General features: G+C 33.2%; 3 protein-coding genes and 2 long non-coding RNA genes across 17 annotated transcripts in view; 3 read left to right on the top strand and 2 right to left on the bottom strand.

The window, feature by feature from the left end:
• Positions 1 to 167: 167 nt before the first annotated feature.
• mle (dosage compensation regulator mle) lies at positions 168 to 5207 on the bottom strand. 2 transcript variants are annotated; one of them, XM_012486946.3, is made up of 9 exons: positions 5000 to 5207; positions 4442 to 4934; positions 3950 to 3996; positions 3633 to 3874; positions 1892 to 3533; positions 1431 to 1798; positions 1098 to 1367; positions 766 to 1011; positions 168 to 684 (listed from the first exon to the last, which is right to left on the bottom strand). In XM_012486946.3, the coding sequence occupies exons 1-9, from the start codon at positions 5076 to 5078 to the stop codon at positions 352 to 354; spliced, it is 3720 nt and encodes a 1239-aa protein (XP_012342400.3). In that variant the 5' UTR covers positions 5079 to 5207; the 3' UTR covers positions 168 to 351. The 2 variants fall into 2 exon arrangements, with proteins under 2 accessions (XP_012342400.3, XP_086766940.1); XM_086910814.1 differs by having other exon boundaries at positions 4092 to 4934; positions 5000 to 5202.
• Positions 5193 to 11770, top strand: Dhps (Deoxyhypusine synthase). 12 transcript variants are annotated; one of them, XM_086910822.1, is made up of 9 exons: positions 5203 to 5302; positions 6479 to 6592; positions 9949 to 10173; positions 10276 to 10550; positions 10628 to 10846; positions 10923 to 11115; positions 11252 to 11355; positions 11432 to 11557; positions 11632 to 11770. In XM_086910822.1, the coding sequence occupies exons 3-9, from the start codon at positions 10068 to 10070 to the stop codon at positions 11728 to 11730; spliced, it is 1122 nt and encodes a 373-aa protein (XP_086766948.1). In that variant the 5' UTR covers positions 5203 to 5302; positions 6479 to 6592; positions 9949 to 10067; the 3' UTR covers positions 11731 to 11770. The 12 variants fall into 12 exon arrangements, with proteins under 12 accessions (XP_031772579.2, XP_086766948.1, XP_086766952.1 ...); XM_003693870.4 differs by having other exon boundaries at positions 5253 to 5538; XM_086910824.1 differs by having other exon boundaries at positions 5259 to 5302; positions 10095 to 10173.
• LOC147657118 (uncharacterized) lies at positions 11771 to 21211 on the bottom strand. The gene is made up of 2 exons (XR_015292780.1): positions 21132 to 21211; positions 11771 to 12337 (listed from the first exon to the last, which is right to left on the bottom strand). It is a non-coding gene; the product is annotated as an uncharacterized LOC147657118 (long non-coding RNA).
• The window catches only part of Eip78C (Ecdysone-induced protein 78C), a 114752-nt gene continuing 104700 nt past the window's right edge, over positions 12221 to 22272 (top strand). Inside the window, exons 1-2 of the mRNA XM_012486961.3 lie at positions 12221 to 12362; positions 16824 to 16906. Of these exons, the coding sequence (XP_012342415.3) occupies positions 12271 to 12362; positions 16824 to 16906 (175 nt within the window). The 5' untranslated portion in view covers positions 12221 to 12270. The remainder of the gene's footprint in view (positions 12363 to 16823; positions 16907 to 22272) is intronic.
• LOC147657119 (uncharacterized) lies at positions 13324 to 14087 on the top strand. Its single transcript, XR_015292774.1, has 3 exons — positions 13324 to 13522; positions 13579 to 13737; positions 13798 to 14087. It is a non-coding gene; the product is annotated as an uncharacterized LOC147657119 (long non-coding RNA).

The raw sequence follows: 22272 nt of genomic DNA, 5'->3' as shown, positions 1-22272 counted from the left end.
ATTCTATTTCCATAAAGCTTTATTAGATAATGTAATAGCGTTTCATTTCCTTAATCCGGGTATGATCTATGCAGACTGTTTGTAATGAATCATTCCTCTATTATCGCAATAATTTTTCAAAAAGACGCTACTACATTCATAGATAATATATATTTAATACTTCCAAGTTTTGAATGTTTTTAAGGCTTTATTTGTACTATTTAGAGGGATAACAAAAATTTTGTTGAACTTAAAAATGTAATAACATTTTAAAAGAAATAATATAAAAACAAAAATATTATACATTTTAAGTAGAAGATAATGTATTACAGTCATTTAAAGATCATTAATAAGATCATTTAAAAACTATAATTAATAACGACTACGAAAACTTCCTCTACCACCTCTATTTCCACCACTTCTTCCGCGTGAATTATTCATTCCATATCCTCTATTACTACCGCCTCTGTATCCACCATAATTCTCATATCTTGAAAAACCGCCTTTGTTACCACCTCCATTATAAGGTCTCCCACGATAACCAGCACCTCCGCGCATCATTTTTGAAGGATTACCGCTATCCAAATGAAAACCAGTTGAATGTCCTCTTGGTGGCCTTCGTGATTGAAAACCACCACCTGTAATCTGATCTAGTTCATAACGACAAGCATTCATTCCACATAATGATTTGATCACGTTTAGTACCTAAAAAAAAAAAAGAAGTAATTTTTTATTATTTGAAAGAAATGCAACAAAAAAAAAAAAAAAAAAATTATAAAATAGTACTTTTTGTTCGTTCAAACTTAATTCTAAAATAGTTTCTGGTTCTTTGGCAGCTTTCACAACAAGACTTTCTAATGCAGGTCGTAAGGCTACTATTGCTGCTGCATGAATCGGATCCATATCTAAGTTGATCCAGTTATCCAGTTTTACCACATTATCAATATATTCAACTTTTCGGGAACCAAATAGTAATAAATGAATAGGTGATACCATAGTCATTTGTTTACAAGATACTGCTCTTGTACGAATCTAGAAATAAATAATAAATTAACACTATTTTATGATGATATAATATCATCATAAATATTATCTATTAAGATAGAAAAAATAATTACTTTTTCACCGAATACGAAAAATGGAAATGGAAAATTTTGTTCATAATTACTACAATTGACTGATGTTTTATGAATCAATGCTGCTTTAGATTCAGTAGTGAGAACTTTTCTTTTTTCTTTATGATAGCAAACATTTGGATAAAGACCCATACATAATAATGCAGTAATTGTATCAAGACGAACATCCGCACCAGCTTGATAATTTAATGGTGTAGGGCAAAGAGTTTCTTCTGGAAATCCAGCACTTTGCAAAAGTGCTTGCAATTGATACTATAGATAAAATATATTATTAAAATATTATTTTATGATAAAAAAGTAATTATTTATATTTACCTTGGCTTCCCACGTTACTCTCAATGTAGGCATACTTAAATTTTTTGAATCACAAAATGCTTGCTCTGCATATTCTCCACCAGCTCTAGCTTCTTCCCATGCTTGAAAAGCATGTAACATTGCTACATGATCGCTATATCTTGCACCAGCAAACCATTTCTGTTGAGCAGATAATCGTCTTACATCAGGTCCCATATTATATACTTCTGGAAATGTTGTACTATTTGCAGCCATTGTGGAAAGTGCATCACCAACACAAAATATACAACCAAGAATCATCATTTTGCCTAAACGAGGCTCTATTGGTAGCCGAGCCAATATTTTACCAAGAGGCGTTAGTTCATTATTTTCATCCAAACATTTCATTTCTAAAATAAAATTTTCAAGAAAAAAAAATTGATAAATATAATTATACTATTAAATATTAATAATGATTAAATATTATTCAATGAAAAGTATACCGCGTAATATAACTTCTGCTTCGATTACAGCATCTATTGGTGGTGGTTCAATTGCCTTAGATAAGAATTTTCCAATACTTCCTAGTCTTAATAATTTAATGCTTAATGCTAACTCATGTAAAGGTGTTCTAAACATTTCTGGAGTCATATGTTCATCCATTTTATTGAATCGTGCTTTGGAACATAAGTGGAAACAAAATCCTGGTCTAACACGACCTGCCCGACCTTTTCTTTGTTCTAAGTTTGTTTTACTAGCCCAAACAGTAGCATAATTAGTCATATTATTGTGGGAAGTAAAAAGCTTCATTTTAGCTTTACAAGAATCTATTACATAAACTACGTCATTAATTGTTATTGATGTTTCAGCAATGTTCGTTGCTAAAATAATTTTTGTTATTCCAGAAGGTACAGGATCAAAAACTTTACGTTGGTCTTCTCTCGGTAATTGTGAATGCAATGGTATAATCACATAACTTAATCCTCCATAAACGGGATGTTGTTGTAAATGTTTCATTAATGCAAATATCAAATTCCAACCAGGTAAAAATATTAATATAGCACCAGGAATACTTTGATCGTTAATATATTTCAATAAAGCTTCTATAAGTTCAAAACTTATTTCTTTTTCAGAAAGTTGTGCCATAGCATTTTTTGTTTGTATAGAATATTCTGGATCAATTATTTTGTTCAAGTTCTCTTCTGGTTCTCCTTCAGTTGGTAAATCATCTGAATCTCGATTTTTTCTTTTTTTGGAATCCATAGGAGGTATAAAATTTGTTAATTGTATACAATCTTCTAAGAAATATTGCTGTACAGGATATGATCTACCGGGTATTTCTATTACTGGACAATTATTAAAATAATTACTAAATAATGTTGTATCAATCGTAGCCGACATTAGAATAATTCGTAAATCTGGATACATATGAATCATATCACGAAGCACAACCATAATAAAATCAGAATTAACATCTCGTTCATGAATTTCATCAACAATAACATGTGATACACCCCTTAAACCACCTTCTAATTTTCTCAAAAGTACACCAACAGTACAGAACATTATACTACCGTAAGGTCTTGGCAAACAAGATTCAAATCTTACAGAATAACCAACAGATTGTCCTAGATTTTCACATCTTTCAGAAGCAACTCGATCAGATACAGATACAGCAGATATTCTTCTAGGTTGTGTAATAGCAATATTGCAAAATGCACCTTGACCCGATGCAATGTAATCATCTAGAATAAACTGACATACTTGAGTTGTTTTACCACAGCCTGTATTTCCTCGAATAATAATTATAGAATTTTCATTAATAGCATTCATTATTTCATTCTTTTTTAAGAAAACTGGTAAACTAGATCTTTCCTTAATACTTTTTTGAAGATTATCATTTTGTTGCAATCTTTCTCGTTGTTCATGTAATAAATCATCTGATAATTGTTCTAAAGTCATTATAGCTAATGGTCCCTCATCAATATTACAACCAGTCCATGGATTCCAATTTTGTTGTGGTGGAGACCAACTTACCACTCCAGCTGGTTGTGGTGCAGATGAAATAAAATCATCTAACACTTGATTTGTTAATAGAGAGATAGAAACATTAGCTTGATTATTTCCTTCATTTATATTTAATTGCTATAATATAAATTAATATGATAAAAATTATAGTTTAATGCATTTAATAAAAACATTGTAGATTTACAAAAAATAAGTAATCAAAGATCAATAAATTACCTGATTTAATTTCAAGTCAACAGGTGTTATATTCAAACATGACAGAACATCATTTATCTGATTTATCAAATCAGGTGAAATTTTAATTGGATATGGTTTTATTTGTTCTGCTTCCTTATTTTTTTTTAAAGTTCCACTAAATGCCTCAATAACACCAAGATGATATAATTGTCGAACAAGAGATAAAGCACAACTTTTTGACGCAGTTTGTTTATTTGAACCAGTTTCACGACCAGTAATATCTAAAATTTATTTTTATTAAAATTTTTTGTTATTAAAAATTAATTATAAATATTTATTTAAAAAATTTAACATACTTCTCCCAAGTTGTTTTACATAAAATGTCATTTCAGCCATGAAACTCCTATACAAAAATTTATATTATTAATATTTTAAACATATTTTAAATTTCTGTAAACATAAATCTAACAAAATTATAATGACATAAATTCAACTTACCATTTGAAAACATCCAAGACCACATTGGAGTACAGTGTAATAAATTTATATGAGTGATTGCACCAAAACCGTTATTGAATCATTTCAATAAAAGTTCTGGTTAAACAGTTTTATCTGTGCGCAAGAGAAAATAACATTTTTCTCTTGTACCAGCATTAAATGTAAATAAACAGCGTACTCTAAAATGGTCTTGTGGAATTTCAAATGGTATGGTAAATCACTCATGCAATTTGTTTTTGTCATCTTGAAACAGATTCTTTAATATTGAAACTTCAAATGCAATCATAATATTGTAGTAATAATTTCCAACCCAATGTAAAAGTAAACAGCTACATTGAAACAATCCATACCTCGTATGATCTGGACCAAGTGGGGTATATTTGTAATCAGTGTTAATTTTATTAGTTTGCATAAATTGATGAAGTTTTGATTTAGCATTTTCTATAGTCCAATTTCCATGAATTCTAGAATTTACATCAACATCTTCTGCATCTTCAACTTTTTTCTGATCTGCTATTCTATCAATATAGGTATAATTGCTTTGACCATGTTCATTATAAGCTCTATATGCTTGACCTATATCATTTGGACCCATTCCATCTTGAAACACAGGTCTTATTGGACTACAAGGTTCTGATTTAATATTTCCTAAATTCAATTGAACATTTCCTGAATCTTTTGGAACATCGTTTGGATTCACATGTCCAGTACGAACTAAATAATTAACGTAATCTCTAGCTGCATTTCCTTGAGCATCTTTTTTGTTAGTTGAATTTCCTGCACCCACATAGTCAAATCCAGGTACTCGCAATTCACAAAGAAATCGATGTCGATGTTTCGGTCCTATAAATTATTAGTTTTTTAATAAATTTTTAATTTTATAATGTTTATAAAATTATTTATGATACCTGTTTGTCTCACATCAAATTGTGGTTCCTTGCTATTTTTTGTACACCATTGATGAAAAAAAGATTTTATATCACCCATTTTGAAATTTTAATTATCCACTTTAATAAATGTATAAAGTTCTGAATATTTATCAATAAAATTAATATAACCCTCATACAAAGAGAATTCTCAAACAACTGCTTCTATGGCGTCAAGCGGAAACGGAAGTATTTGCATCCTATCATATGATTTTGTGAATAAATCGATTTATACATGTTTATATGATGTATAGGTATACATAACATTTTTTCAAATAATAAAACGTAAGATATTATTACAAATATCTGTAATTTAAAATAATATTTTATATAAAGATTGATATTGTTCTATCGTCAAAATCTTTTAATGCATTTATCAATGACATTAATTTCTGTTCCATTAATATGAATCGATCCTATTATAAAATTTTAAATTATAATATGTTATCCTAAAGTTTCAAATAATAAAAAAAAAATTATAATGTACAATGTGATTATACACAATATGTTCATTTTACCAAGTAAGTTTTTTTTATAAATTTCTTTCATTTTATTAAATGTAGACTTATAAATAATATTTTAATAAATTGTTAGACAAGGTATAAAAATTATAATATAAATATAAATGTTTTAATATACTCTTTCTTCATATATATAAAAATACATTAATTCTGTATTACATTTTTTCATACAGTTCGAAGTTTCGGATATTTATACATATTTTTTTTGTTAAATTTTTTGTATCAATACCCAAATAATAAATTCATACGAATTCAAGTAAACAAATTACTTTCGAGATAAAAATTTAATAACAATAAACAATAGTTATAGCAAAAACTGTTGCCAGTGCTCACCGACGCATTTTATGCAATAATATAATTTTCGATTCTTGTCTTCTCATTTAATCAGTTAATAATTGAAGTCATCTATTACACGATATTGATTTCTTTATTTCCGATGACTCAATTTAGTTAATAAGATATCATATTATAATCAATAAATTTTAATAATTTGAAAGAAATCATACAATTATATGTCTGTATTATATATGTAGAAAATCGATAGTTTATTTTATGATTTGATAAATTTACTTATACAATAATACTTTATATGTTGTTGTAATTCATACTGCATATATATGCATAAAATGCATTACAATTAATATCAAAACATGAAAGACATTACCAACAAAGTAGTAATATACATAGAGAAATAACATGAATTATTATTCCTTCTAATAGAACATAAATTATCAAATATTATAGTATACAATTATTTTAATTAAATTCTATCAGAATATTTAATTTATTATTTAATTTTTTTTAATAATTAAGATATTGTTTGTTAATAAAATTAAAATATTTAAAAGATATTTATTTTAAAGATATTTAATAGTTTCATTTATCAATTATATTAATAATTATATAAATAAAAATTTTATATTACTTCAAAAAATTATAGGTAAAGGTGTTGATACAGTAGCAAGTCTTGATGAATGTGCAATTCTTGGACTACGAGGCGATTTATGTAATTGTGATTGTGATAATTTTGGAGTTGTTGGTGTAGTTGCTAATGGTAAATTTTTTCTTAATGGCTTAGCAGGTGTTCGCACCGGTTTGGATTTTATTTTAGATTTACTTGCATTTGCTAATACTTGTTCTGGTAATAAAGAACTACGTAGTTCTTTTTTATCTTCTAAATGTTCTTTAAATTGACTATATGTTGTATCTGTCGCAGTTGAATTATGTGACATAGAGTTTTCTTTTTTATTACTATTTTTTACATGCAATATTTTCTTAGGAATTTTCCTGCTTCTTTTAATTTTAGATCCACTTCCTCCTATGCTTATGTTTCTACGTTTTGCAGAAGTATTTGGAGATGGACTAAATAAAAGTTTCCTTTTTGATGAATTAATTGGTGTATGACGACGAGTACTTAATATACCTGGTGTTCTTTTGGATGAATTTGAAACAGTTTTTTTAGAAGCACTTAATGTTACTTTTTTTATTGATTTGTCTTTTCCTTCTTTTCTAGCCTTCTTTATTGTTTCTTTCTCTTCATTTAAATGTTCCCATGATTCTTTTAATAATTCTTCTACTGACATTCCATTTATAGTAAATACTTCTCCATGTATACTTTCATAATCCTTTATTAAATTCCTTAATTGCTCTTCTATTTTTGGCAACTTTTTCTGAATAGTTTTACGTTCCTTTTCTTCCATTAATAATTGACCACCACGATTATAAAAACGATCTGGATCATTTGCACGTTGTAATAATTCTTTCATTTTTGTCCATAGATTATCACGTTCTTGTAAAAGTTCAAATATGGATTTATTAGTCTCATAAAATTCTTGAATTCTCTTTACTTCTAATTCATGTAATGTTAATAAATCTTCCGTATATGTATGAGAATTAAAATGTATAAATTGTCTCCTTTGCTGTTCACTAAATTTACATAAATCCCATAATTTAACCAGCTCAGATCTTACTTGTGATACATATCTAGCAATATTTTGCTTTCTTTTTTCTTTACAACGTTCTAATTCTATATTTAATGCATTTATAGTTGCTACACTATATCCTACGTAACTATTAAGAAATGATTGACAAATATGTTCTGGTTCATCTAGATATTTCCATAATGCAATTAATTCTTGTTTAATATCTTCTACATGTTCTTTTGCTGTATCCACTTTATGCTTAAGTTCATCTCGAAATTCTTTTAATTTAGTCATATTGCTACTGGTAAAAACAAAATCTTCACTATTTTCATACACTAAATTTTCAAAATTTGATGATGATGAAATGCCCAAATCATCCATCATTCTAACAATTGCTCTACGCATTTCATTAAAAATAACTTCTAAACGATTTTTTTCACCTTCTTGCTTTTCAAGATAAAGCTTAAAACTATTAAGTTCCTCTTCTGAAGGTACTTTATCTTCTATATTAATTGGCTGAGTACCTAACATTTTACATAAGGATCTTTCTTTTGTAAGCAGTTCTCTTAAATGTGTTATGCGTTGTTCCTTGCAATATTGTAATTTATGTAAATCAGTGCGCAGCACTTGTTCTACTTCTTTCAAAGGTAAATCTTCATATCCAGCAACCATAACATTAGTACCTAATTCTTTTGCTAAAGTACCAACTTGTTCTATTAACTCTCTAATACCAACTAATAGCGTTTCTTTTTTATGTTCTGATTCTGAAACCATCTCGCAAAATAGATCGTCTATATGATTAAATGCTTGTTCGCAATATGTAGCACGTACTTCTTCGCTGAATCCTATTTCTTCCCATATTTTATGCAATTGAGACAATGTACTTTTAAGTTTTATAACAGTCTTCTGTATATTTGATTCCCATTTACTTAAATCAGCCATTTTTTGATTATTTTTTAAATATATATGAAAGAATAATGCTTGGTGCTTAAAACAAAAACTTTATTGAACTCGCGTTATATCCACTATTTACGAAAATAAAATAAACTTCATACATCGAGACACGATTAACCGTTGTTCTTTTGAATTCATAATCTACAACAACGCCACTCACCTGTCTTATTGAAACTACTGCAGAAGTATATTTCATTTAACAAATTGAATCACCGGAAGTAAATAAATCATACATATAATACATATTATAACCTCAGTTATTGACTAACTAAAATGTTAATAAATCGATTTAAATTATTGTGTAAAATAATTATAATTATTAATTTTAGTTTTCGTTATACTGATATATATCTTCATAAAAATATATTTTTATTTAGAAGCTATTTTTATTATCAAATTTAATTTTTTCTATTCTAATATGGAAATTTTATGATATTTTAATAATATTTTTCTATATGGAAAATTTATAACAATCAAATAAATTATTTGTAACTTGTGTATCGGCTTTAATACTTTTGAAATTTACTATATGAATTTGAGCATAAATTATAAGTGTTTTATATTATGAAAACGTAATATTTGTAATTATATAATTTTATACAATTACAATTATTTTGTTCAGTATATAATTCATTTCTTTTAAAAAATTTATGATTTTTTTATATTATTTATTCTAAAAAATAGTAATATTTATAATCTTATTTTATTAAAATGAAATATCAAAATAAATAAATATATTAATATTTATTTATCAAAAATTAATAAATAATTTTCCTTCTATTATTATAAAATTTAATAAAATAATTTTCATTCTATTATAATAAATTTTGGATGGTTAGGAAAATATTCAAATTTAAAAGTTTATCATTTAAAATTTAAAATTGCGAAAATAATTCAATCAAATTAAAGGTTTTTCTATATAACAAAATTATGAATGTAATTTTGATTTCTGTTGATCACGTGATTTTGTTTACATCCGGTAACTCGATTCAACTGAAGTATAGAAAATTGATAGAACAAATGTAGATATAATTGTCTGAATATTTGACAGATAATCTATTGCATAAAAATTGATATTAATTAAAAATATTCCATTAAAAAATCAAATTATATCAATCAATATGATAATGAGCGAATTAAAACAAACATTATTTCGATTTCGAATTATTTTATATAGTTGATAATCTTTCTCAGTTGATCATCGACAAAAACTTATATATCCAAAATTTAAATAATGATTATTAATTGGAAATTGTTAATCAATTATTCGTTAATGTAAAAATTAATCCAAAGAAAGAAGAATATTAATTTTTATATGTAGTATTTTCTTTAAATTTTCATATTTTATAGGAATTGATATTAATATAAGAAGTCTATTAATTTTTTAAAAAACAATTACAATTTATGTATAATAAATATTAATATAATATGACCTTAATATAAATAATAACAACTATTCAATTATTAACTTATTATAAAAAGCATTGCTTTTTTTATATGTGAATAAATGGTATTATGAATTTTGATTTCATAGGTTATGTTAGGTTATAGTGTATATTTAAAAAGCATTTCAAAAAGCATTTCAATATATATATATTAATATATATTGATATATATATTACAATTTAAAAATAGAATAAATTTGACTTAAAAATGAATGATGATATACGAAATTCACAGAATAAAATTCCAGAAATTGTTAAAAATGCTGTACTAATGCAAAGTTCTCCTATACCAATGGGAACACCTGTTGTGAAAGGTTGTATAACTTCTTTGCAAAATGAGAAATTCAAAAATTTGGAATAATCAATAATTAATATAATTTACAATTTAATTTTCAAATAATATCAATATATTTCAGGATATGACTGGAATAAAGGAATTAATTATCATGCTTTGTTTGAAACATATAAAAATTCGGGTTTTCAAGCAAGAAATTTTGGTTTAGCAGTAGATGAAATTCAGAAAATGATAAATGCTAGAAATATTCCCCTTGAAGATGATCAAATTGATACTTTAGAAGAAGATAATTTTATAAGAAGAAAATCTTCGTGTACAATATTTTTGGGATATACATCTAATATGGCTTCATGTGGAATTCGAGATACTATAAGATTTCTTGTACAGCATAAAATGGTTAGTTAATATATTTAAAAACCATATTCAATATTATTCATAATTTAAATATCAATAATTATGCATTTATTGTTTAGATTGATTGTATTGTAACCACAGCAGGTGGTGTAGAAGAAGATTTGATAAAATGCTTAGCACCAACATATATAGGAGATTTTCATTTAGAAGGAAAAAGTCTTAGACAACATGGTATCAACAGAATAGGAAATCTATTAGTACCTAATAATAATTACTGTTTATTTGAAGATTGGATCATACCTATATTAGATGAAATGTTAACTGAACAGAAAACAAAAGTATGATTTAATAAATGAAAATTAATATTCTATTTTTTTACAGATTTAATATTTGAATATATAATTTTTATAATAGGATATACTTTGGACACCATCTAAAGTAATAACAAGACTTGGTGAAAAAATTAATAATGAAGATTCAATATATTATTGGGCTGCGAAAAATAAAATTCCGGTGTTTAGTCCTGCTTTAACAGATGGGAGTCTTGGTGATATGATGTATTTTCATTCTTTTAAGAACCCAGGCTTAATTATAGATATAATTTCAGGTTTTAACTTATTGTAAAATAATAATTTCAAATTTTTATATATGATTTATTTTTTTTTAAATATATAATAATTTATGGTTTATTTTATTCATCAAATAAATATTATTTATATATTCAAATGCTAATTATATTACAGATCTTAGGAGATTAAATACAATGGCTATGAAAGCAGTGAAAAGTGGCATGATTATTATTGGAGGTGGTGTTGTAAAACATCATATTTGTAATGCAAATCTTATGGTAATAAAAAAAAAATAAATAAATATAAAAAAACTTTGATAATGAATTGATTTAAAATAAATAATTTATTTTTTAGAGAAATGGTGCTGATTACTCTGTATTTATTAATACAGCATCAGAATTTGATGGGAGTGATAGCGGTGCTCGTCCAGATGAAGCTATTTCATGGGGTAAAATTCGAATGGATGCAAAACCAGTTAAAGTAAGAATATTTTTGTGAAACATATTATTCAAAATGAATAAAATAGATTAAATTAATATTTATTAATATTCTAGATATATGCAGAAGCTTCTCTTGTGTTTCCATTGCTCGTAGGAGAAACTTTTGCTCGTCATTATCATTCAACAAAAGAAAAAACTATTTCTGATGTTTAAAAAGAATTAAATAAAAATAAAAAAAAAATATGCGATTGTATTTTCACTTTACTCACACATATATATTTCCACACACATATATAAATAATTTCCGAGTTGAAATTTTTAATCTGCAATTTGTATTACGTACAAATAATATCAAATGGCAAAATTTTTTTAATTACATAAAAATTCAAAAAGGATATTTTAAAGGTACAACGCCTGCGCGATGATAATGTTCCTGCGCGGCAGGTGTTCGCGGCGCAGGGTTAGAGGCGCCGGATAGTGGTTATCTACGGTGGGGGTAATATCGTTTGTCAGTTGTTTTCCGTAAGTCCGCGCTCGTGGACGGGCGCATGAAACCAACCCCCAACCCTTTTATCAAGCTTCCCGATTTTATGGTTTCTGCCCCCGCGGGATCGGACATTCAGAGACTGGCGGGTCTGACAAAATCATTTATCCTCCATATAATATCCCTTTTAATTCCTATTTTGCTGTTCTCGTTAAAATAATTCTTCGTTAATTTCCAACGTTCGCATTGATCCGTCATTGTCGGTATGAATGATGATGGACGTGGAGGAGACCAATACCGCGTCCACTGCAAGTTCCTCACCAAGACCCTCCAGTCCTGCAGCAGATTCGACTTTTATCAGGTAAGAATTCGGAGTTTTGTGTTTTTCTTAAGGTTAGGCTGAGCACTATTTGAATGATCCCATACGAAGAACCATTCAAGAGTTGTTCAACAGTTGTTATCAAATGTATAACTCATTTAATATAAAATATTGTTTATTCAATGTGTAAAATATATAATGTAAGTATATTAGGTTATGTATTCGTCTGTTTGAAATGAACTTTAACAGAAAGATACATTACATACATATATATGCATTTACAAATGGAATTACAATTGAAGAAGAAATATATCATAATGGCGGTAATATTTAAAAGTATTAAATTACCTTTCATATTTCGACGAATTTTTTTCATATAAGTTTAAAATAAAATTAATATGTCATTTAATATAAGAAAATAACGTTTCATGCATTATAAAAAAATGTTGTTCTTTAAAATCGTTATACTTATAACTCAACAAAGTGCACAAAATTTTTTAAATATGTATATAATCTTTTAAAGTGCCTTTTTTAAGAAAGATGATAATATTTTATACGATATTATGTTTTTGGAACTGAATGCAATTGTATAGGTATCATTTAATAATGCAAACTTTAAGAGCATCACGTCTCCTCTCCGCATTCAGTCTTGTTTTTTTATTCAGTCTGTTTAAAAATACAAAGTCAAACATGACATTACTAAGATCCGTTGATTGATTTTTTCTGACTCATCAAATTCATATTTACTGAACAAAATAATCCATGATATATTCCAAATTCTTATTAATATAAACAAAAATATTCAATGGTTTTTTTACCACTCGTTTTGTTTTATTCCATTAATTTTTATCATATTAAAGTAAAATTAATAAAATATAAAATTAAATAAATTAGATAACCTAACTAAAATTTAATCTAAATTATTGTGATTTATAATAATATTAATTGATTAAATTGATTAAAATCTTATGATACAATTATGATTCAATAGTTCCTTTTATTCGTTCATTTGTTTATCTGTAGAAAATTTGTTTTACCAATATTTTGAATTTTTGTATGGTATAACGAATTTAACGAGTTTCTCTTTTCTTATTTTCTTTTCATCATAAAATTATAATTGCCATCTATTCATTTATGAAATTAATCGCTGTTATTATGCGTTCGCGGAATATAACCAGTTTTGACGAGACGCACGAGTTACGGTGAAAAGGTTCACGGAAATGAATGTGACATTTTAATTTGAGTAAAATTTTTGCAGGTCGGGCAAGTTGATTTCGACGTCTTTGGTCATTGTTTTTAAACTTAAGCAGTGGAGAAGGTCTCAGGAACCGTTAAAACCTCGTTCGTGGTTTACAGTGCGTGAATAAAGAAATTTAATTGAATACATTGTGCCCAGCACGAAAGAGAGATCGGATAAGTGAGTTTTAAAATAAAAATTTTACGTTCCTTTTCAACGTCTAATATTTCTACAATTCAGTCAGGGAAATGGAAGTCGAAATATTGTTGATTAGAATGTGTTAATACGCTTCTTCGAGATTGGATCAATGAGCACATGAACGATGTTATTTTTTTCATACAGAACATACACGTACTGTGTGTTCATTATTTGTCATGAACTTATCTTCTTTAATTATCGTTATGCGTCGCATTTCTTGAAAGTGATATGAAATAAATGGATGTTAAAAAAAAAAAAAAAAAAAAAAAAAATATGAAGAAAGTAAGAAAAGAAAAAAAAAATAAAAGTTCTATTAAATTCTAATGTTTAAATTAATTTTTATTATTTATAATAAAATGGGAATTGCTTCGTTTAAATATATAATGTTTCGAAAAAATTATATATGCAGAAAATTTTATTCGAAAAATCGATATTTCACGTACACCGATTTAATAGATGAGAATATTACGAACATCTTACGCATGTAACTATCAGTTATATCAGTTATAAATTTTCTTGTATAATTTCTTCTGGTTTTTTTTTTTTTTTTTTTGATTTATGATATTTACTTCTCACGTTTAATTTTTTTCTTTTTTTTTTCCTTTTCGCTGTACGAAAATTCATTTCCATATCTTTTCGTGCCATCTGCTCATCGTACAATCCTTATTTCAAAATGAAAGTTCCCTCCAAGCCGCTCAATGTATTTACGATGTTTCTAACTTCTTTTTTTCCTTTACGGGCATACTTTCGGCACAAGTAATTATCGTTAACTATGCATCTAAGCGGAGAACTTGCGAGAGATTCTCTATTTTTCCACTTTCTCGAAGTGTAGCAATCGTTCATTATGATCTTCTCTTATGATTTACTCACAGAGATCATTCATTCACGAAGAATCTTTATTACTTCGTATTTACATCAAACACACATGAACATAATAGATTTCGTTCCGACGTTTTGCAACAACTCTTTGATTCAACATATTGTATGGAAAAAGAAATTAATATTAATTCTTCTTTCATTATGCGTGTACAACCGGAAATTAAAATGCGAAAAGTGTCGCTAATTTGCATTAACGCGTAATTAGGTTTATTCGTCTTGTTTCAAAGTAACTTTGAGCAGATGAACACGAAAACATCCTTTTTGCGCTAGATTAAAAATAAGAGTTGTTTGTAGTAGCAATTCCTTTCCAAGGCTGACTCTCCTCTTTGATATTTCGTATCGGTTATCTGTACTCTAATATCTTTGACTGGGGCCGAAATACGATATTATGCACTTCGTTACACTCTTATTATCACAATTTTACTTTATTTAAACTCAGTTAACAGCATTTAAATTCGTTCGAGATAATAATATTTTAAAATCATCGCTTATCTATTTCTCATTTTATACATAACGTAACCATTCCTTTTCATCCTTGATAAATCATCAAGAATTTAATCATTTTACGGATATTCCCTTTTGGATATATTCGAAGTGGCTCGTGCGAGCTTTTCAACATTTTTTATAAAAAAAGATATATTGATTATTTTCATGATTTAAACACGATAAAGAACATACGTTCCAACGATACGATCAATTTACCCTTAATAATAACATATCGTATTGAGCGATTTATTTCCACCAAGATCAAAATTTCAGATCTTTATCTATCCAATTTTTTTTCTCAATTTTCCGTGAAATGGTCAACGTATATCCCCTGACTTGCTCTATCCTTCATTCCCTGTATTCGCAGCTCGGATCACGCGTGATTTAACCACCTTTTAGGTACGGATATTTTCGGCCGACCCACTTCATTCTATTCGAACTCGGCAGAGCAATTATTATCGACGACACTCGGAATAGCGGTGCAGCACCTACACCATCATCGTGTACGGTTTCTGTCATCATTGTCGCGCCTCAAAGCGGTCGTGGGGGAGGGGTATTGGTTGCCGCTCGATAACGCGTACTCTTCGCCTTCCGAAATAGGAGATCTATTCATAGAGGTAGCTGCTTCCCTTTCCAGATGCCGGGCGGGGGAGGGTGTGTCGATCGGGTGTCCTATCCTCTTGGATCTATCTATCGGTTATTGATGGATTCTGATCCACTTTGAACGGGCGGCTCAAAGACGTTCCGCTGCGCGAAAATATTTGCGCCAATCTGTCGATAATTCGTCTAATTCGTGACGGTTGATAGTACATAGCGTTACAGATATTAATCTTCTATTGTGCGTCAGGAAAAATTTTTTAAAATGTATATAGAAATAATTACGATACGTTGGAAAATCGATAATATTAGAGTTTATTTAATTTATATAGAATATAGAATTTTATAATAATATAGAATTTTCTAAGTTTCTTATCCCAGATTTTGATAATCTTTTGTATGTAACTATACTATCACGTATTACGTAATTAAGATAAATATCGAGAAAATTAGAGTATTAGAAATTCAGCACGAATACTACTTTCCGTTGATCAAACATTTTTAACGCAACTCTTTCGATTCATTTAAGACGCAGCAAAATCCTTTATATTTAGCTCGTCGTAACAAACGTGTTAATCCACGTTAATGCATCCTCAAACGAATCGAAATCGCTCGAAAATCGCATTAAAATCACATGCCATTACACGATCTCCTCCCTTCAACGGATCCATTCGACCCTGACAATTGGTTCCCTGCATTAATCTTCGACTTTTTCTCTCCCTCTCTCTTTCTCCCTCCTCCCTCTCTCTCTCTTCTCCTTTTGGTCCATTTTCATTTCGGTTGGCTTAAGGCAAACGCGCGTTCCACGTGCAAATTGAACTAAAAACTGGGTCAATCCTGATTGCTCGGATGGAGTCAGGGCCGTAGTCAAAGGATCTCTCCCCTCTGCTCGCTGCAAACGCGATAAGGAAGATACGCATCCGTGGACAAAAACGAAGGATTTGAAACGACCTTGGTTTCATGGATTTTCCTTTCTTTTCTTTTCTTTCTTTCTTTCTTTCTTTTCTTTTCGTTTCGTGTCGATCTTGGTCTACTTTCAGCCGATCTCCACCACCCATCCCCCGCGCTCTATTCGATTGAATACATAATAGATGTTTCCATTTCAGCGTGAAGAGGGAGCCAAGCACGGAAGAACCCAGCAGCCCTCTCGAGGCAACGAGTCCTGCTTCTATCCTGCGCAACAACAACGGTGAGTCTTTATTATATATGATCTCGCGGCCTCCCCGGTCCAATTTAAACCACCGGTTATTTCTTCGCGTGCACGCGAGCTGGTTAAATGAACGCTGACTAGCGACCTATTGTGAAGACCGTTGAAGAAGGAAAAAAGAAAAAAAAAAGAGGCAAGTCTTCGTTCATCAAAAGTAACTCCCTCTTGAAGGAAAATGTTTGTTTGAAATACGTTTATCCGTACCTCTTAGCGATCTTGACGAAGATCTTTCGAAGTGGAATTGGTTTGAGATAATATACAACAACAAGGAGTAGAATAATGTCAACGGGGGAAAATTATTATTGTTACAATTTTAAAGGGAGATCATTCATCGCGTTTGCGGTATGATACGCAGCGTCAATTTGTATCCAGTAGCGTACTATAAATTTCCTTTCAAATTTGTCTCGACGTTAGCAGGGGTGGCAGGGGTAGCTGTTGCAACTCGCGAATTGATCGATAACACCTGTAACGCTTACCCAGTTCCTCGAAGCGAGGGAGCACACGTTTCCAGCCGCAAACAAAATTCTCGCGATTCGAACGGATCGACTTTTAACTCTTCGCCCTTTGACGGAGACTTTATCCCGTTCGCCACGGATCAGCGAATTCGAGATCGATCGGTGGGGCCGAGAACGGTGATAACGTGGAATTAGCCGATCGTTTGCAAGTTAATCGGCGAGATACGATTACCTCTGGCGAACCATCATGGTTTCAATAAACGGCTGGCCAAATTGTAAAGTGCAATTTTGATTTATCGTTCGGCCGAATAGAAATCAGGCTCAGGACAACGACGGATTAATAACCGTCCGATGTATTCGAGGGGGGAGGTCTAACAAGTGTACTCGAAGCTCGTTCATCCGTGCTCGACACACATATACAACACGTCCAAACAGACACCCCCATGTATCACGACCCAGTTTACCACTTGTGAAGGCAGTTACTACTGCTTCTTGGCCGGGAATTTCGATTAATCCAAATCCAATCGAAATTCTCTATACCTCCTCTTTCTCTTTTTCTCTCCCTCTCTCTGAATAATCTTTCTCGCGATGATAATGGAGGAAAATGGAGGGGGGAGCGTGAAGAATGAGAACCGCTGGCCGAACCGGTGTGGGATGAGACTCCAGCTGTAGCCGGCGTTGGATCGATTCAAAAGCGGCAGCAAAGCGCCCCACCCTATTATGTGTTTTCTTCAACCCTCCCTCTTACCAATCCCACCTACCTCTTCTGCTATCCCAGCTCTCTGCTACTTTTCGCGCTAAACCCCCCAAATCCCCTCCCCTCCTCCTCCTCCTCCTCCTGTTCCAACCCTCTAGACACGTACGTACCTCTCCCCTTGAGCTTTCTTCCCATCCCTCTCTTCCATCCCCCTCCTCCCCTCACCCCTTTCTTTATCCTTCCTTTTATGCCGAGCCGGAAGATTCTGGCGACCGGAAGTTCCGCTCTTGCCGTTTCGCCCCGCGGTAATTGAATCTCGGTGTTTTTTTCTTTCTCTCTCTCTCTCTCTCTCTCTCTCTCTCTCTCTCTTTCGTTTTTCTCTTTCCCCAGTTAAAACTGCATCCTTCCTACTTCTTACAATGGAACACGTCGTTCGTTCAAGGAATTTCTTCTCGTCGGAAACGAAAATTCGAGTCGATTGTCGAGAATTTTTAATTTAGGGAATTTTTGTTTTGGAGGAATTTGGGGGATAGAGCGATTGAGGATAGAGAACGATTATTTGATCTTCGTGTCAAAATCGTTATTATATATATTCGATATAAAGTCATTTTAATTTCGTTTCGGAATCCTCGAGAGTCGTTCTTGAAAGTTATTTTTTTCGTCATAGGGAACACTGCGTTACCGTTGAACAATCGCTGTGAGCGCAGTTTCGTAACTCGGAGGAGATACTTTTCAACGGAGAATTTTTATTTTCTCAATTTTTTTGTTTGTTTGTTTTAATTAGCATTAATTATTAATCACAAAAATAATTCCGTTGACAAACTGTTAGCGAGTTGTTTGGGAATTAATCTAGGGATATTTTAGGATTTTATATCGATAAACTCGCGCTCAGCGAGTTTGTTCCGAGTATTTGCGATCATTCGGCACCCTATTCCCGTAGGTTACGAGGGATTTGCGGCGAATTTATTTTCACTGCGCGAACGCATAGCCGAGGGTAATTGAATATGAATAAAATAGATTTAGCGAGCAAGCCGGATGCGCCGTTGCATTACCTGCGCTTTCGATGGTCGTCACGAAAATGCGGAGACCGTATCCGGAAAATAAATGTTGCACCCGTGTTGCAGAAACAGTTGAAATTTCAAACATGTTTCGCTTCTTTTTTTTTTTTTTTTTCGCTCGTCGAGCATCCCTGTCCCCGAAATTTCTCCAAAAGGAACTTCTCCAATGCGAAATGGACGACCATTTGTGGAAACGAGAATTACTATATATTCTAATGATATTTGCCCGTTATATTTCCATTATTTTCCATTTTCAGTTGAGTAATTTGAAAACAGGCTTAATAAATCTACAAATCCTCGTTCTACACTTAGAAGAGCGAATTTTTCATATTTTGATACACACAACCACTTGCGATTAATGCTATTTTAGTCGATATTTTTCCCAGAAACTTGCACATTAGCCGTGTCAAAAAGAGACACTTATCGAAATTCGTCGATATGTAATCGTCGACGAGGAATCCTTTCGACTCCTCGAACGAGTGTGCAATGCAATATCCGCTCGATCGCGGATAGCAGCAGCCCGCGTAATGTAACGTAAGTACAGAGCGAACCGATCTGTATATATACGCGCGCGGATGTAACCGGTTTCCCAGGTTCATTACACCGAGTTGCGCATCTCCTTTCCCGACAAGTGTGCGGCCGTGTGGTCGCCGGCAGTCGACAGACTAGTTACTTACACGGGAACTTCATCCCTTTCTCGTAAATGTTGCCGGTCGCCGTTCCGAGCGACGACGGCCATCTTCGTTCCTGATCGAGGGGTTCGATCAGGAAACACGCGGCTATCGTTGCGTGCCCCGGCAAATGAGAGGAGATAAGTCATCGAACCGATCAACGTCTAACTCGATCGTTCGCGTCGATACAGCCCCAGCCTTTCCCATATACCCGATAACATCGCCCGATCCAGCAACGATCTATCGTCGATCGATCGGTTTCGATCTGTGTATATACAATATTTACGGACGGGCGACGACACAGGTATATCATACGAGGTTCTGCATCGCGAGTATATTATTCCTGTACAGTCTCACGATTTGATCGACGATAATAGAGAGCTCGTGGTGTCGAGGGTGTGCCGTTCTCGATCAATTATTTTCCGCTTCTATTTATTTATCGTATATATAATGTTGTTCCGTACGAACGTTCCGTCGACGGTAAATACCTCATGGAAAAAGACGCAGTTGCGACGTTGAAAACGACGTTCGAGCATCGCGTTAATTCGCTTAATTGAAACAGGCGACGTGATTCGGTACACGATCGGGGCTCGCCTAACGAAGAGTGTATCTTGTCGCGTATCGAACGATTAAAATCAAATCTGGCGAACCCGGAAACGCTTGCTCCTTTCAAGGTGGCGAGTTGCACTTGCCTAATTGAATCGTCAGAATTCGCGAGCGCAACGCATCGCCTCCCCCTCTTCCTCTCTTCTTCCACGCCCGCCCCTCCTCCTCCGCCGAAATTTTTGCAACCCCATTTCCTCGAGCTACCGCGTTCTCCATCTTCTCTCTCCCGCCAGGCGACGAACAATCTCCTTCCAAACCTGGTCCCCGTCGACTATTGCCCGCGGTGCATCGCGAAATCTTCCCTGTTTCCCACTCCTTATCTCCGCCGTTTTCTCGCCGCCCTCCCCTCGCGTTTACTTCACTGTCGTTCGTTCCGTCCATCTTCGTTGGTTTCACGCGAGCCGCGTAGATGAGACGCATAAAGTGCCGGTACAAATTCTGTTTTAGCAGCGCGGGTCGAACACACGGCCGACCGTTCGGCTCTCCCGGCACTTCTCGGTCAATGAACCGCGGGTTGCTGGCGAACCCAGTTGGTCCACTCGTATCCCCCACCCTGGCTTCCCTCCCTCCCCGTGCCTCGGCCCACGTTACCCCCACCGGGACGATTCAAACGACACGGTTTACCTCCGCTAACTTCGCCTTCTCTCTCTTTCTCGATCTCTCTCCTTCTCCTTTCCCCTCATCCGGTGCACCTAAAGCCCCTACCATTCCCACACTCACCTCCGACCCAGTCGCTTAATTCTTCTTTCTCTCTTTCTCTCTCACTTTCCCTCCACCGCACACGTAAGCTTCTATCTCTCTTTCTCTCTCTCTCTTCCTTCCTCCCTTTTTCTCTTTCACGTCGTTGTCTCACCCTTTCCCCACTTCCTCGTCCTCATGCCAACTCTCCTCTTCCCCTGAACCCCCTGTGTTACCGCATTACCATCGTTACCACCTCTTCCTTCACTTCGTACCACCACCTTCACCGCCGCCACCACCACCATTACTACCACCACTTCTCCTCTTCCTCCTCCTGCTCCGCCGACCTTTTACTCGCCGTCTCCCTCGCCCCTCCACGCGGCGACACGCTCGCTCGCTCGCTCGTGATTCCCCTCTCTCGGCTCCGTAGCGAGCCGCGGAACCCCGCGTAATGGGAGAGCGTGGGGAGAGGTACGAGTCAGGCGAATCGCGCAATGCCGTAACACGTACAACGGAACGAACGCCGGTTTTACTTACCTCACCTCAGGTAAGGCTTTGGCGCGCGCGAGGCTGCGAGCGGGCGGGAAAAAGATGGAAAGCGCGGGCCTGGCACGATCGAGCGAGAGGGATCCGCAGCGCGGAGCGCGCGTTGGAAGGAAAATAGAGGAGCGACCGGGAGAGAGAGAGAGAGAGAGAGAGTGAGAAGGGGAGAGTGAGAGAAAGAGGGAAATAGGTAGAAAGCGGCAGGGTGCGAGAGAGAAGGAGTGAGCCGGTTCGCGGAGACGAAGACAGAGCGCGGAGAAACACACAGAGAGAACTCGGTCTTGGCACTCGCACGAGAGCGAGCGAGTCGGCTCCGTATACACCACCGCGACTCGTGACAAACGCACGTGATCGTAACAGGGCAGCTCGCGGCTATTTGACCGGTTCCATCCCCTTTTTCGATCACCCATTCGTGTCTCCATCCCCCGCCCCCCTTCGTTTACGAATTCGTTTCGCGAATATCGGTGGGGGTCCCGCGTTTTTCCCATTATTTTTCGCGCGCCACACCACGCCACGGACACCACCACCGGCGAGTTCTTCTTACCGACTCTGTAGTCGGTGACTGGAGAAGACACTTGCCGATCATCGATATACCCGCGACGCAACAGGTCGATCGAGTTCGAAGGGATCGGTTCGATGA

Source organism: Apis florea, unplaced genomic scaffold (assembly GCF_048593485.1).
Source record: "Apis florea isolate Af1SG1 unplaced genomic scaffold, ASM4859348v1 contig_3203_pilon, whole genome shotgun sequence".
Lineage (NCBI taxonomy): Eukaryota > Metazoa > Arthropoda > Insecta > Hymenoptera > Apidae > Apis > Apis florea.
Note: the sequence above shows the minus strand (reverse complement) of the source record. Positions and strands in the feature narration are given on the sequence as shown.